General features: G+C 36.7%; 1 protein-coding gene across 3 annotated transcripts in view; it reads right to left on the reverse strand.

The window, feature by feature from the left end:
• The window catches only part of DCN (decorin), a 48888-nt gene extending 34543 nt beyond the window's left edge, over positions 1 to 14345 (reverse strand). The window contains exons 1-2 of one of the 3 annotated variants that reach the window (XM_047866871.1): positions 14240 to 14345; positions 4314 to 4560 (exon numbers count right to left, since the gene is read on the reverse strand). In XM_047866871.1, the coding sequence (XP_047722827.1) occupies positions 4314 to 4527 (214 nt within the window). In that variant the 5' untranslated portion in view covers positions 4528 to 4560; positions 14240 to 14345. Of the gene's footprint in view, positions 1 to 4313; positions 4561 to 5332; positions 5490 to 8500; positions 8760 to 14239 lie in introns of those variants that run through there. The other 2 variants (XM_047866870.1, XM_047866869.1) reach the window with 2 other exon arrangements.
• Between the last annotated feature and the right edge of the window lie 351 nt (positions 14346 to 14696).

Genomic DNA, 14696 nt, shown 5'->3' on the forward strand with positions numbered 1-14696 from the left:
TTCAAAGGAATAGTGTTTGGAGAAGAGTGAACTGCTTGATAATTGCAGCATTTTCTAATTCATGTCTGCTTATAGCTGGAGGTGATACAGTCCCTTTGGGAGGCAGGGGAGAGAAGGTGTTATTTTATATCAATCTTGACAAGCCAGGTACTTCTTAGAGATTCTCAATTTCAAAGAAAAATACAAGAACATTATGAGGAATGGCCTCATGTGACTAGCCAACTTTGTCTGAAATGGTAAGCTAAATACAACAGAATGGTAGACACTATTACAAACATTTCTATTCTTACCTAACGAAATGGGATCTATTCCCACTTACCCAATGAAAGTTGCAAAGTTACAGGTAGTAAATGGTAAAGCAGAACTTGAGTTCAGAGGTATTGAACGGCATAACCCAAGTTCTTTCAACTATTAAATAATTTTAAAAGGTATTTAAATTCTTTTCAAGTTTGCCTATAGGAAATGCATCGACAAGTATTATTTAAGTTTGGAATAATAGTCAAAAAACAATGCTGATTCTTATTTTACCTGCCAGGGTCGATCTGCCTTTTAGCAGCAAGATGAAAGTACCAAAAAATGCTACCTGGTAACATGTGAGCCAAAGACGAATGGTTACCTGATAACACTTGGGCCAAAGAGGATACGTATAAGTAAGGGGACTGTTTTCCTGCAAGATATTAGGTGCGTAAAACAGAACTTCCAATCACAGGATCAATATTAGAACATTTGGAAAAGATTTCACTAAAATGAGTTACATTGGTGCCTTTTTGATTTTAAGGGAACTCACAGATTTCAAATTTGCTAAGCTTATGTTTATTTTATTTTTGTAATAAATGTTACATTTAAGAGTAAATTGCTTTATGTCTTAAGAGGAAAAAGAAAGAAGGAAGATAGAGGTTTCATAAAATTCTGATCCAAACTGCAATTACAAGAAAGTACAAGAAATTCAGCCAAACAACTTGGCCAATATCTATGGAGCATTCATTATTTCTTGGACAGGTTGAAATATGCTCACTTTCTCAATCCTGGATGCTATAGAAATAATAAACATGCGAATGAAAATATATCATAATGCTATTCAGATACATTCGAATGAAGGATGAAAGCAGTCAATGTGTCTTCTTGAACCACCTCGAATTTTCCCATGGACTAATTATTCAATTGTAACTTCACAGTTTTAACATCTCAGCTTTGAAAGAACTGTTTACAAATTTGATGCCATTTAACTTTGTTAAAAATACTTCTTAGTGGCAAAAATAGTCAAATGTTTTAATAAGAAATATTTGCTTCTGTTAAACATTGTTTAGATGACAAAGGCCTACTGTCCTTCAACACTGTAGGTCCTCTCCCTCATTAGAAGCTCTGGCAAGGATAATCCTTAAGAAAACATTAGCCTTTGATGCAGATAAGCATTCACATTTCTCGTTCCAAAGTGCATTACATTTTTTTTCTCTGTTATAATAATTCAAGCTTCATGTTCAGATCACTAGAAAATTTAAACCAAAAAATAAACTGCATTGCCTTTACTATGAACAAGGTTGCCTATTTCTCCTTCCTTTTTTTTTCTTTTTTACATATCTTTCAGCCTTTATTCCATAGAATCCTCATTTGGAAAATATATATTGGGGCACCTGGGTGGCTCAATCAGTTGAGCGCCCAAGTCTTGATTTCAGCTCAGGGCATGATCACACAGTTCGTGAGTTCGAGCCCCAGGTTGAGCTCCATGCTGACAGTGCAGAGCCTGCTTGGGATTCTCTCTCCCCCTCTCTCTGCCCCTCCCCCCACCCCCCCCCTCTCAAAATAAATAAACACTTAAAAATGTATTTTCTGTTTTAGAAATATCTGACCAAAATTATTTACAATATATTTAAATATGAATTTAACAGAAACTAAAAGTAACTTAGATGAGACCATTGCTCATGGAAACTCAGTTCTCTTAATTATATAGGGTTTCCCCAAACAAATCATTATCACAATGTTGGCTACTTCTTTGGTATATAATGTCAGTAAACCTTTTACAGGAAAGACGTGCACTCTGGGCTCTTAGATAAAGGTAACACGTAAAAAATTTCCTTATCAAAAAACAACTCAAGATAAACAATACAAAATAATAACAAGGACAACAACAAAGCCGTATCATGAGACGCCCAAGTCAATGAACTTGATGTTTCCTGAGACTGGATTTTTCTGTTTAGTTTTGAGAAATAGCCTTAGGCCTTTTTTATGAAAGACCAGTATAAAACTGTCTTCAATGCTTTCATCAGAGTCAAGCTTTATAAACTATTTATCATGTGAGCAAAATAAAGCCACATCTATGGAAAAATAAAACCAGTGAAGTGACCGAACAAGTCTTTGCTCCTTAAAATTATCAACTGCTCATTGTTGGTATTATATGTAGTGGGAATAATCATGAATCTTTTTAACGTCGTTACGAGAGGCCAAGTGAGATTTAACGTGTATCACATGTCTTAGGAACTTGGCCATTTAATAAATTTTTTAAAAGTCTACCACTTGGGGCACCTGGTGGCTCAGTTGATTAAGCATCTGACCCTTAATTTTAGCTCAGGTCATGATCTCATGGTTCTTGAGTTTGAACCCCACATCAGTCTCTGTGATGGTAGCACGGAGCCTGCTTGGGATTCTCTGTCACCCTCTCTCTCTGCCTCTCTCTGTCTCTCTCTGTCTCTCTGTCTCTCTCTCTCTCTCTCTCTCTCAAAAATAAATAAATAAACATTAAAAAAACAAAAGTTTACCACTAGGATATCCATCATATGATGATTCCTCTGTTCAGATATTTTCATCTCCATTATTTTTCTGCCTATATGAGTAAGGCAGGTAATCTCTAGATGCTTATAATAGTTTCTGTAGAATTTGATAGCAATCTAATCCCCCTTGTAGTGAATATACAATTCAAAAAAGAAATAATCACCACTAATATAATATCAGACCCACATGAATAAGGACCATATTTGTCTTCCTCATTCCTTTCTTCCCAGGGCTTACAACATTGTGGGGTCACAATGTATTTGCTGAATGAATACATGAATCCAGTGGAATTATCCTGTAGCCTTTTTAAAGCCTTCTACACACTTTAGTGGGGAGGGGGTTAAATGGCTATACGTCAGCACTGAAAAAGCTATCTTGAAGTGTTTGATTTTCAGTTGTTAGTATTGAACATGTTTTATGTTTTCCTGGGTTCTAGTTTGTAGTTTATTCCAACTATAGAAATTAGTGGCAAATTTCCCTGCAAAATATTGCTAGAAAGCATGTTCTGAATAAATATAGAGTGTCGAAAAGAAGTACCCTACTACACTATGGAGTTTCTCCTGTAAGGAAATACTCCATACCCCATGGTAAAGTCATTCTGTGGGGATTTTTTTTTCTTTATTTTTCCTTATAATAAATGAACCGAGAGAGAGAGAGAGATACAAATCAACTGTCATGTCAACCACATTCATTCCCCTTTGGCCCATCTGCTGGGGCCTCAAACTTTCTGGAGATTTATCTTTTGAGTGTATTGCTCTTGGAATTCCCAGGCCAAATTTTTCCTGAAACATGATAAATCAAAGTGTATACAGTGTTGGGCTAAAGTTATATGTCTCGTGATTATATTGGATATTTACACCATATCTTGGCTGTAAAGATTGCTTTTGAAACTTTCTAAAGAATATAAATAGCTAGATTACAGAATGCCAAATGTAAAGCCAAAACTAAGACCCAGAGATTAAGGGAGTAGTTCGGTCCTTGAAAGATAATTTTTTGTTCTAAAACTTTACTTGTTTTACTTCTGATAACTCTACATACTTTACAATTTAGTAATGTTCAAACACCGTTATCTGGGCTAAGCCAAGAGTAGAGACATCACCCACGTCTTAATATCTAGTATTTCTTGAAAGCAAATCACTGAATTAAAATGAGCCTTCACTTTGGAATCATAGGACAGTGATTTGTTCAAAATTTTATTTCAAAGAAGGGGGACCATGAAGCTCAGAAAGATTTTTCAAAACGTGATTTGTCCAAGATTGTGCAAGTGATGGAGCCCCTAGTTTAAAAAAGGGAAGAAAACAGTCTCCTAACTTCAAGGCTACTTCTTTCTATGCTATTCCGCTTCCTTTGCTTCTCCATAGGTGGCACTGTCTCTCACATTTGGAACTGCGGGGATTCAAAATGAAAATATTTTAACTCTCAAGGAAGCCCATTCCTGTGAACACAACAGGGTAGGGGATATGTTAACTAACTATTTGAAACAAACAGTAACAAAAAAATAGAACATAAAACAAGGTAAGGGAAGAGAGCCCCCTGCACCTACTCACCCAAATCAGAACACTGCACAACTCGAAGGTGGCACTGACAGCGGAAAGGACACACTGGCCCCAGAGGCTCTAATTCAGCATCAACAGGAGCGTGCTCTTCTGGGCCTATCCCAGAAGCCTCATCTTCTAGCATAAAGTCAAATAAGCCTCTCTGTTGGAACGGCCCAGCCCAGGAAACTTGTGCAAGCAGGAGGAAGATGATAGTTGCCTTCATGATTTATCTCATGTATTTTCACTGCCAAGGAACCTGGGAAACAAACGAAAGGTTTAGAGGAGTAGTACTGCCTGGTTACGGTGTTATCTCTGATATGACACCCCACAGTAGAGTGAGTGTAAAGCATAAAAAAAAAACATATTTCATTTATTGTTAGGAAGCCGAATATTGAAATGGATTTGAAAGGTACACAATAGACTACCTGGCACAGCTATTTACTTATGTAAAGAAATGTGAATGTTCTCGAAATCTGCTTGCTTGAATTTGGAGTCTGAATTAAGGCAATATATATTCACATCATTTGCAAAATCTTTAAGATGATAGATCACGTTGGAATTTTCAATGCTCATTCAACATAAGCCATGCTACGGTCAAATAAAATTTTATCTATACACATGAGAGATCTCCAATTCCTGTGTCTGGAAGCCAATCTCCTCTCTCCATCCCACTGTATTTATCTTGGTCCAGACCTTTCTCATCACTCCCTGAACTTTCACAAGAGCTTCCAACTGGTCTCGGCCTTGGCCTTGAAGATTTCCTCTACTCCAGGCCATCTTCAACTCTGCTGCCCAAGTCATGTTCAGAAAATCAGATTTCATTGTATTTCTATTCTACTGAAAACTCCTTGTTGACTTCTCAAGGCTTGCCCATCAGGTCCACATCCCCTTTGCTGCAAGTGAGACCATTCACAATTTGGTGCCGATGTTTCAAGCCCTGTTTCTCTCCATTTCCTCTCCACTCCTCCACTCCTGACCCCCCACCACAGCCCTGACACTCAAAGCTAATTGCCCTTTAAAATACCTACCTTGGGAGAGAGTTGTAAAGATTGAATGAGATAATGGACTTCCCTTGTGTATTCCCTGGCTCATCCACACAGGATGCTGCTTCCTCCCTCTTCTGTGTCCCAAAGCACGTTGCTCTTACCTCTTTTAAAGAACTTATCACATTATACTGTAATTTGTTTGGCGTGCTTGGTCTGTCCCCCCCAGCTAGAAGATGCACTCCTTCAGGGCGTGTCTTATTATTCTTTGTTCTGTACCCAGGCCTTGCACAATATTTAGCACAAAAATGACTCAATTGACCATCAATTTATTAACAATACACGTTATTCGGTTTGTTCCAAGCAACCAGTCTGATTTTTTAAAACACAAAGTTATATTTTTTCAATAGCAAATTTCTAGCATGAGGAAGGTAACCGATCCAAAACTTAAATTTGGTATAAGCACAGTTTACTTTTCAAAATAAATCTATTGACCAGTTTCTCAAACTGATCATTTTTTAAAAAAACAAATAAACATCTATGGAAAATCCTACTGATTTTTATATGACTCCCATGTTACCTGGTTTTTTGTAAAGAAACAAAAGTACAGTTTTGACAAATCCATGTACTTCTCCATTCATTCAATAAGCCCTTTAGATTTATATATCTGTTGTTGAATTTGTTGTTTTGTTAGCTGAAGTGAACTAAATCTTAATTGACAAAAAGTAGTTGATCATATGGAGAATAAACAATCTATTTTTGAGCTGATATATTTTAAAACACCACTGGAAATGTTCTAAGGATTCCAAAAACACATTGTAGATACTATCTTTAGTTTTGCCACATCTACGTTGAATTGTACACTTACAAGGAACATATTAAAGCTGCAAATTCATAACTAGACTTAAAGAATGATTTTTTCATCAGCAGTCAATGGTAGCATATGCAAAAAAAAAAAAAAAAAAAAGAAAAGAAAAGAAAAAAGAAAGAAGGAAGAAAGAAACCCAAAAAAACAAACAACAACAAAACAAGCAACTTTGTACGCCCTGACCTTCAGGTATCTAAGGATCTTCTGGAAAATCTTGGCTAGGTCCACTAGAGAGGGAAAAACAGTTTTTGGATTTCTTACACTTTTGTTCTTAGTTTCTACTTATTACTGAGGTGTGTATAAGGCAGCACATATACAGAACGGGTCGTGGCTTTTCATTTAAAAAATACCACAAAGTTTATTAGTCACGCTGCCCCTTTAAATTTGGTATCAGGTTTTCTCTAGGAGTATGTTCCCACTCATTTACCGCACAGCCTTTTTACGGAGACCCTATTGTTTTGGCAGTGTTTCCTTGGACTGGATCTCAGGGAGTGGTTTTTGGTCTGTTTCACATTAAAATGCAATGTTTACGGTTTACCACAGTTTGCTAGCCTTGCATATTTAATATCTTACAATTTTAAGAGAAAAATGAAGCAAAGTAATTGCAGATTTAATAAATAGCAATGCGAATTAACGCAGATGTTGCCTTGTGATCTTTTCTCCAGAGCAGAGAACGCCTGGTTGTTTCACTAACTCAAAAACAGAAATGTTGAACATGAGCTCAGAGGAATATTATCATTTATATGTGTTTCCTCTTGTTAAAATGGTGCAAATTCTCTACACAATATTTTTCTTGGTTAAAGCTGAACACAAACAGGAAGTTTATAGCTTTCATTACTTATATTATATCACTTTGATGCGTGTGCGTGTGCGTGTGTGTGTGTGTGTGTGTGTGTGTCTCTCTGTTCATTTTAACCCTGAATGTCCTGGAGAAGAATATGTCAAGAAACTTTATACAAATTCCCCCAGGAGATTATTTCTTTAAATTATTGTCATCATACTTGAAGATGCAGCATCTTAAAACAATTAGTGGGGGCTATTGATATTAATAATTTTTCATCATTTTTCCTTCCTTAGTATATAAGAAAAATAAACACAAAATAGCAGTTGCCCTGTGGAAACCAGAAGATCATTTACTGACATATTATATTTCCCAAGTTTCTTTGAAATTGTTTTAAGCATTCTCAAAAAGTATGACTCCTTCCTACCTGCTAATTGTTAGGTATAATGTCACTACTGCACTAAAGCTACTTGCCCCACTTTCTAAGTGTTTCATCAAAAATAATAATTTCTGTCTCCTTAAACTACTTCACCCCATTAAATTCACTATGTAATTCAGATCACCATTTGTAGGATGTCATTTATGCCTTTGGTGTGACTTTCAAAATCCAAATTTAACCCTCAGGAGATTAGTAAAACTATAACTACAGACAAAAATAAAAATCCCCCAGCACTAGGTGAATGGAAAACCTCAATAATAACAGAAACGATTTAAAAATAGACAATAAAAAAGGCATTTATCCACAAATAAGGGCTGCTATAGGAGGCATTTGGTTCTTTTTCTGGTCAAAATAGCAATAGGAAAAGCAAAACCACAGGAATTTATGTCACTGGGAGCCCACTTAACCAGTGGTCATCGGTGGTACCCTCTTTTGAAATTAGCAAGAAAAATAACCTACACCCTAGTGATGTATCTTACAATACAATTTCATTTGCATTGAGAATACTGACTGGGTCTTATCTTTCCCTGTAAGGAATTATGTAGCTAACTGTGAGATTTTCTTTAATACACAGCATAATATTTGCAATATTTATTTTCACCTCTGTGATGATAATTTCTGTTCTTTTCTAGGTTGTAGAAATATACATTTAACTTCTGCAGCTCATCACTAGAGTTCACATCACTGAGGTTTTAAAAGTTCTGAACATATGCAAGAATTCAGGAGGGGACTAACTCCTTAAGTACATACATATAACCCAATTACAAATTCGATGCTGATCTAGAATACTTTTTTTATAAATACTTTCTAAAGAGGTAAAACATTTCATTAGTACAAATACAAAATATATCAATATAGATACTCATGGTGTTAGGTTACAGTTTTTTTAATAAACATCTTTGCAAGAACAGAAAGAACTAAAACAATGCATTCAACCATTTTACCAAATATTTAACTTCTGTCTTCAAGCAATACTTGTTTAAAATGCTGCATAAAGATTATCAAAAGTTTAGCACGATTTTTTTTTCTCTCCTTTTTCTCACCAAACAATTCCTTTTTGCTCTCAACTTGATCGAAGTTTTATTAGTCTGTAGCAGAGTTCAGGACAATTATTGAAAACCATACCTTTTAATCCGGGGATTTGCCACAGGAGCCCTCAAAGCTGAGATGTAATTACACTAAATATTCAGCCCCAGCAAAAGAGTTTGCAGGTGTGGAAAGGAGGAGGGGGTAGGTGCTGCTCTGTGACTGTCACTAGGTTGAAAACCTCCTGCTTCTACTCCATAGCACGGTTAAAAAATAAGGTTTCCCTCAATGAACACAATCCGGCTGACACCCACATTAGATCATATGGTAATGATATGTCTCTTGTATTGCAGCCAGAAAGTTTATCGACCTTTTTTCTCCCCATTTGCTTTATTCCTTTTGCATCTGCTTAAGATTCTAAACTGCTTATGTGGTAGCGAGGGGCAACTTGATTTGAAATTTGTTTTAGTGTGTGGATTCATTTCCCTAAAACATTGTAGCTAAAGGGTTTGCTTCCCCACCCCCAACCTCACTGCACTAGCCACCCTTTCTAGTCTTGTTTATAAGAAGCATTTATACTTTCAAAATGACAGTTTTTCTTGCTATCAGGATGTGTAAATCCAGCAAATGGAACGAAATTAATCTTGTAGTTATTTTAAATGTGGTCTGCAGAAATAAATGAGTAGATTTATGTGAAAATTTTCATTCAGATTCTTACTTGTCTTGGGCTGTTTGCGCAAATTCAAGCACTCTGCTGTGGAGTTTTCCTGTGTATTTTGAACATATTTCTAGTGTCCTGGAAAAAAGTCATGATTTTTTATGAAAAGAATATCACGTTATTATTATTTCCTTACTCATAGTTTATAATCTCTCTTGTTGTTTACCAGCTTTAGGTTTCTTTTTGTTTTTCTAAATAAAACACATACATACCAGAAATGGGTTTCATTTTAATTTAGCCTGTATATGAAAATTTTGATTTTCATGGACCACACTTTTATATAATCCAGAATTTTGAAAAGGCAACAGAGTCTATGGTTCTTTTCAAATTTCAGTAAATAGCAAAAAGGAAATGTAAACACAAGGAAAGATATTTATTTAGCCACTGGAAAGCTTTTTTGAGTTTTTCTTAATTCCCTTGCTGGATGCTCTTTAATTCTTTTCCTCTGTGTCTCTATGTTTTGACTTGTATCTTTACGCCATGGCCCCTAGGCTGTTACCAGGTGGAAACTTGAAATCCACATCTGTGAAACATGAGAGGTTAACCCTCCCCTCCTCCACCTTCCCCTCCCCTCCTTTAGCCATCCAACTACACAATTCTACAGTAAATACTTCTGCCTTAATGAAACTTGAAGGAATTAAATTCCTGAGTGGATATCTAAAGGAGGGGAGGGGTGCTGTCACATGATATTTTTCCTTGTTTCCCAAGACCAGCCTCCCTTAATTTTACAACTCCCTGCCCAACACCTCCTCTCTTTGACATCTAATAACCACATACCCAGTTATTTGGATCATTTAGAAAAAAGCCAAGAATTATTTTCCCTGGACATTGGTGCAAAGTCCATGATCCTCTTATGTGGAATCAATTACATTTTCCTCTTGAACTCCTCTTGTATCTATTTCTTTCATATGACAGGTAATCCCTTCTTCTTCGTATTGTAGCTTTTTATGTATGTGTCTTACCCCAAGGGAGGGAGCACATCATTTTCTTTTATAGAGTGCTCGCATCCAAGCACAGTCATGGTATACAGTAAACTCTCAAGAAACACTTGGTGAGTGACCACATAAAGTCAGTCAGATCTTTGGCTATGGATTCCACCATGATTATTGTTTTGCCCAGTCCTGGTTTGCTCCTTATCAAAACTCAACCCTACCACAGAGTATATAATGAATAATGGCGATAATTGTTGCTGAAGAGAGAGAAAGGGGTGGGAGGATAAGGATATTAAGAAGAAGTAGGAGAGGCAATGGAAAAGATGACACATTATCTCGATATGTAGATATTTTCATAAAGCAGAGACATTTTGGTTATGGTTCACATCTGGGTTCTTTCTTCTGATGGTAAGTGTATAAATTCAGACAATACTTAACATCTGAGTCTCAGTTCCCATATCTGTATGATAGGTAAAAATTATTACCTAATTCAAATTGGAGAGAAACATTGGAGAGAAAACTAAATAAAGCAATATACATAAGGCATACAACTCAGAACATGTCCCAGTTAATTAAACTCTCCATAAATGTTAGCTTTTTTTGTTCTGATGTACATCACAGCAATCCTTTGAGATGAGCAAGGGAAATAGTCTTTACTCTTTCCATTTTACAGATTAAAAAACAGAAGTCCAATGATCTGCCCAAGTTCACAGAGCTGGTAAGAAGCACAACAGAAACTAATGCCCCGTTCTTCTTGAACCTAATCTAGCTTTCCATTATTGGACTAGATTTTAAGAAAGATCAAACTCTTAAGATATAAAAAACTAATTAGCAAAATTCTTGGGCAACATGTCTTTGCAGACTAGTTTAAGATCTGTGACCAAGTTACAATTCTTTCTACACTTTGTATTTGTGCAAGAACAAATCTTTCCTCTTTTTTTTTTTTAAATTTCAGTAAGAACCCCACTTCTAAAACCCCAAGGATTTTACCAACATCATCTGATTTAAAATCTGTTCTAGGGTGCCTGGGTGGCTCAGTCGGTTAAGCATCTGACTCTTGGTTTTGGCTCAGGTCATGATTTCACCATGATGAGATTGAGCCCCACGTCAGGCTCTATGCTGACAGCATGGAGCCTGCTTTGGATTCTCCCTCTCCCTCTCTGTCCCTTGTACATTCACACGATCTCTCTCTCTCTCTCTCTCTCTTTCTCTATGTCAGAAATATATAAATAAACATTTTAAAATATAATATTTGTTGTTTAATTAGATGTTAAGTTGCATACTGTCACACCCACTTTTAGGTAGGAGACACTAAGACACAATAAAGTCATATGCAGTTAAGTCACAAAGATGCCATGGGGCTATCATCAGAATCCAGGTATCTTGCAATCTAGTGGGAAATGGAACACTTTTGAGGCTAGAAGTAGTGCTTGTGCAGGGAGCCGAAACTTACCCTGGTTTGGAATGCTTGGGGGTAGGGTTTACTGAAACCTTGGCTGCCTTATAATTATTCGAAATATTCAAATTCAGAGCACATACCACATCTGCTGTTAAAGACCCTTAAACTATGATTTCTACTGACAACCCACTAGTTAACAGGGTAACTATATTCTACATGTTGTCAAAGTTCATTTCAAGGCTAGTCACTCTTCCTCACCAACATCAAATACAAGTGATTTAAATTGTACCTGTATATTAAAGATGTGAAACATGCCAGAATTTAGAAAGGTCTCCTTTGGACACCCTTTTATTTTCTAAGAGGTCTGGAAACAAGTGATTATCTTCACAAACCTGATGTGACTGGTTTATTCTTAGACCGACTCTTCAAAGTCAGGTCAGGGGCTGGAATGGACTATCGGGTGCTTTATTTTGTCATCCAGGACAGGTATTTTTTCTTTAGCCAAGAAAGAAGCCTCAGGTGAAGTTCAGGACAGCCTTGAATGCCGGGTGGCTTGAAACACAATCTGGTAGTAGAAAACTATGACCTTGGCCATCTTTCTTTCCCACAAGCCTCCACTCCCCAGACCCCTCACCATCATGTTCAGTGTACTTGTGCCTTGTATAAATAACCAAACCTCTCTGACACTCAGGTTTTTAATCTATAAAATGTGGATAAGCATAGTATTACCTACTTCATAGGTTTGCAGGGAGGTTTAAAGTAGGTTAGTACATACAGCTAAATAACTGTCTGCTTTGCCTTAGGTATAACATCTTTCTGGGTTCTATGTCCTGCTGAAAGGCATTCATGGACTTCATAAGGATCCAGAGACTAGGTGAAGAATCTCTACTTGAGCAATGAAACGGTAATAGGAATAAACATGGGACATGGAAAGTTATGAATGACGATAAGGAAAAATTATGGAGATATGTAGCTCTCTTTTACCACAGGGATGTATTCAATTCCTGAATTCTCTGCCTCTTTTCTTGAACACTCAGGAGCATCTCATTTATCAATGGCAGTCAAGGGATTTTTATTGTTTTCATAAATTAAGTAGTTTGTACTGAAACAACAAGTCAACATTGATTAAATATCTGGTAGTGTGAACAAAGAACATACCTTTCTGTTACATAGGAAATTTCCCATAACTTAGCAAATAATTGATCAATCAATCAGCAAATACTGACTGAGGGATCACCATGTGAGAAAATATTAATACTAGGTGTTATGGAAGATACCAGGAAATAAAAAGGGCAATGTGAAAGGCATGACCTTAAAGAACTCACATCGGTAAGGAGATAGGACATAATCTACCTATATATATTGAATATATATTTATTTAAATATATATATTTAATAGCATTTTAGAGTTATCATACCATGAAACTGATAATGCATTATATAATTATAATTCCTAGGCAAAGTAAAGTATGATATAATTAAAAATAATTGTCTTAGAAAGGCAGAGGAGGGGTGGGGGAGAGATCATTTTACACATGGATAGTTAGGTAAGTGTTTATGGAGAACAAGGTACAATTTGAGCTGAATCCTGAAGGCCAAAAAGAATGTGAAAGAAGAGAGAGAGCTTTTTAGTCTGACAGAACAACGCTATCAAAATCTTGGCAATGGGAAGGCAAGAGACAATAAATAAATCAATGGGGCTTAAGTGGATGTTTTCTTTCAAAGAAGCCATGGGCCCTTTTGTCATCCTTGAATATTCAACAACTGCCATGGTGTCTGACATGTTGAAGTCACGCAGTAAATGAATGTCCCTGTTTATGGTCATAACTAACAGGAGCTGAAGTAAGAAATGAAGGTAGGGTTTGTGAAAAGACTCGAAAGTCTCCCATAGGGCACCCGTTTACTCATTCATTTGCTCACCAAACACACTTGGTGATTAATATCTACCAATTAATGTGTTGTCAGCTGGATGTTATCAAAGGTATTTGGATGAGGTAATATATGTATAATACTATGATGAAAGTTTTATTTTAGCAAATAAACGCTAACAAGTTTCTGCAGGGTGGTGAAACTAGAATCAAGGAAACTAGTAAGGAAGTTCTTGCTTTAGTCTTGATGTATTAATACCTTAGTAACAAGCAGATGGACATGGTGAAAACAGGCCCACTGCCCAGGAAGCTGCTGTGATATATTAAGGATGAATGTTTGGAACACTGGTTCTTGGTTGTGTTCTTTCAATGCATTATCTCAGGTAAGACTCATGATAACCCTATCATTGAGGCACTATTATAATCAATTCTTGTTATCAATTTTTGTAAGATTGTATTTTTAAGTGGTCCCTACACCCAATGTGGGGCTGGAACTCACAACCCCAAGATCAAAAGTCACATGTTCTACTGACTGAACCACCTAGAAGCCCTTCGAATAATCAGTTCTAAAAGCACAGAGCTGAGGCTTGAAGAAGCCATGCCCTCCCCTCGCTGTGCTCTGCCATCCTAACCAGATGCTTTTGTCATGTAAGCAAAGACAGAGTCAACTTCTTTACAGGCATCTTTCTCTCCTGGGAGAACATTCTTTAAATGGAGAAGAGTCACAATCAAAATAAAGCTACGTAAAGCTCTGGATGTCTGCAAAACTCATAAGGAATTGACCATCTTATATGAATTCAGCTTTTAGGGTACGAAAATGATTTGTAGCCTTGATGGTGACTCTGGTGTGAGAAATTAAGGAGAAATCATGCAATCTGAATTATGGGCTTAAAAAAAGGAAAGATTAATGTAGAATCTTACCCTGCGAAGTCTCACAGAGGGTAAGACTTCATGTTGAATGAAGGCTTCCCACAATGAGCGAAGGCAGAATTGTTGACATTTTGCAGAGGACATCAGCTCAGGAGATGTGCATCTTGGGAGTGAGTGGAAACTACAAAAGAGAGAGATAAAAGCCAGACCTTCCCGTTTCCTGGAAGACCACCTCCTGGCCGAGCTCCTGCCTGTTTACTTACTAATTGACTGGTGCTACTGGAAACAAGGCTTGCTACCATAAACCCACTGAAGCAGTCCTTTGGCAATGCTATGCTTCCTTTCCAAACAAAGGAAAATATACTAGATGAGGATGAAAGTTGAGTTCAAGCCCAAGATAAGATTGAATCAAATAATGTGCAATGCCTGAATTGCAGAAACAAAGAACACCCTGTATTTGTAATTACTTTCAACAGAGATCACTTCATTTTTCAGGGAGGTAGCATAC

Source organism: Prionailurus viverrinus, chromosome B4 (assembly GCF_022837055.1).
Source record: "Prionailurus viverrinus isolate Anna chromosome B4, UM_Priviv_1.0, whole genome shotgun sequence".
NCBI lineage: Eukaryota > Metazoa > Chordata > Mammalia > Carnivora > Felidae > Prionailurus > Prionailurus viverrinus.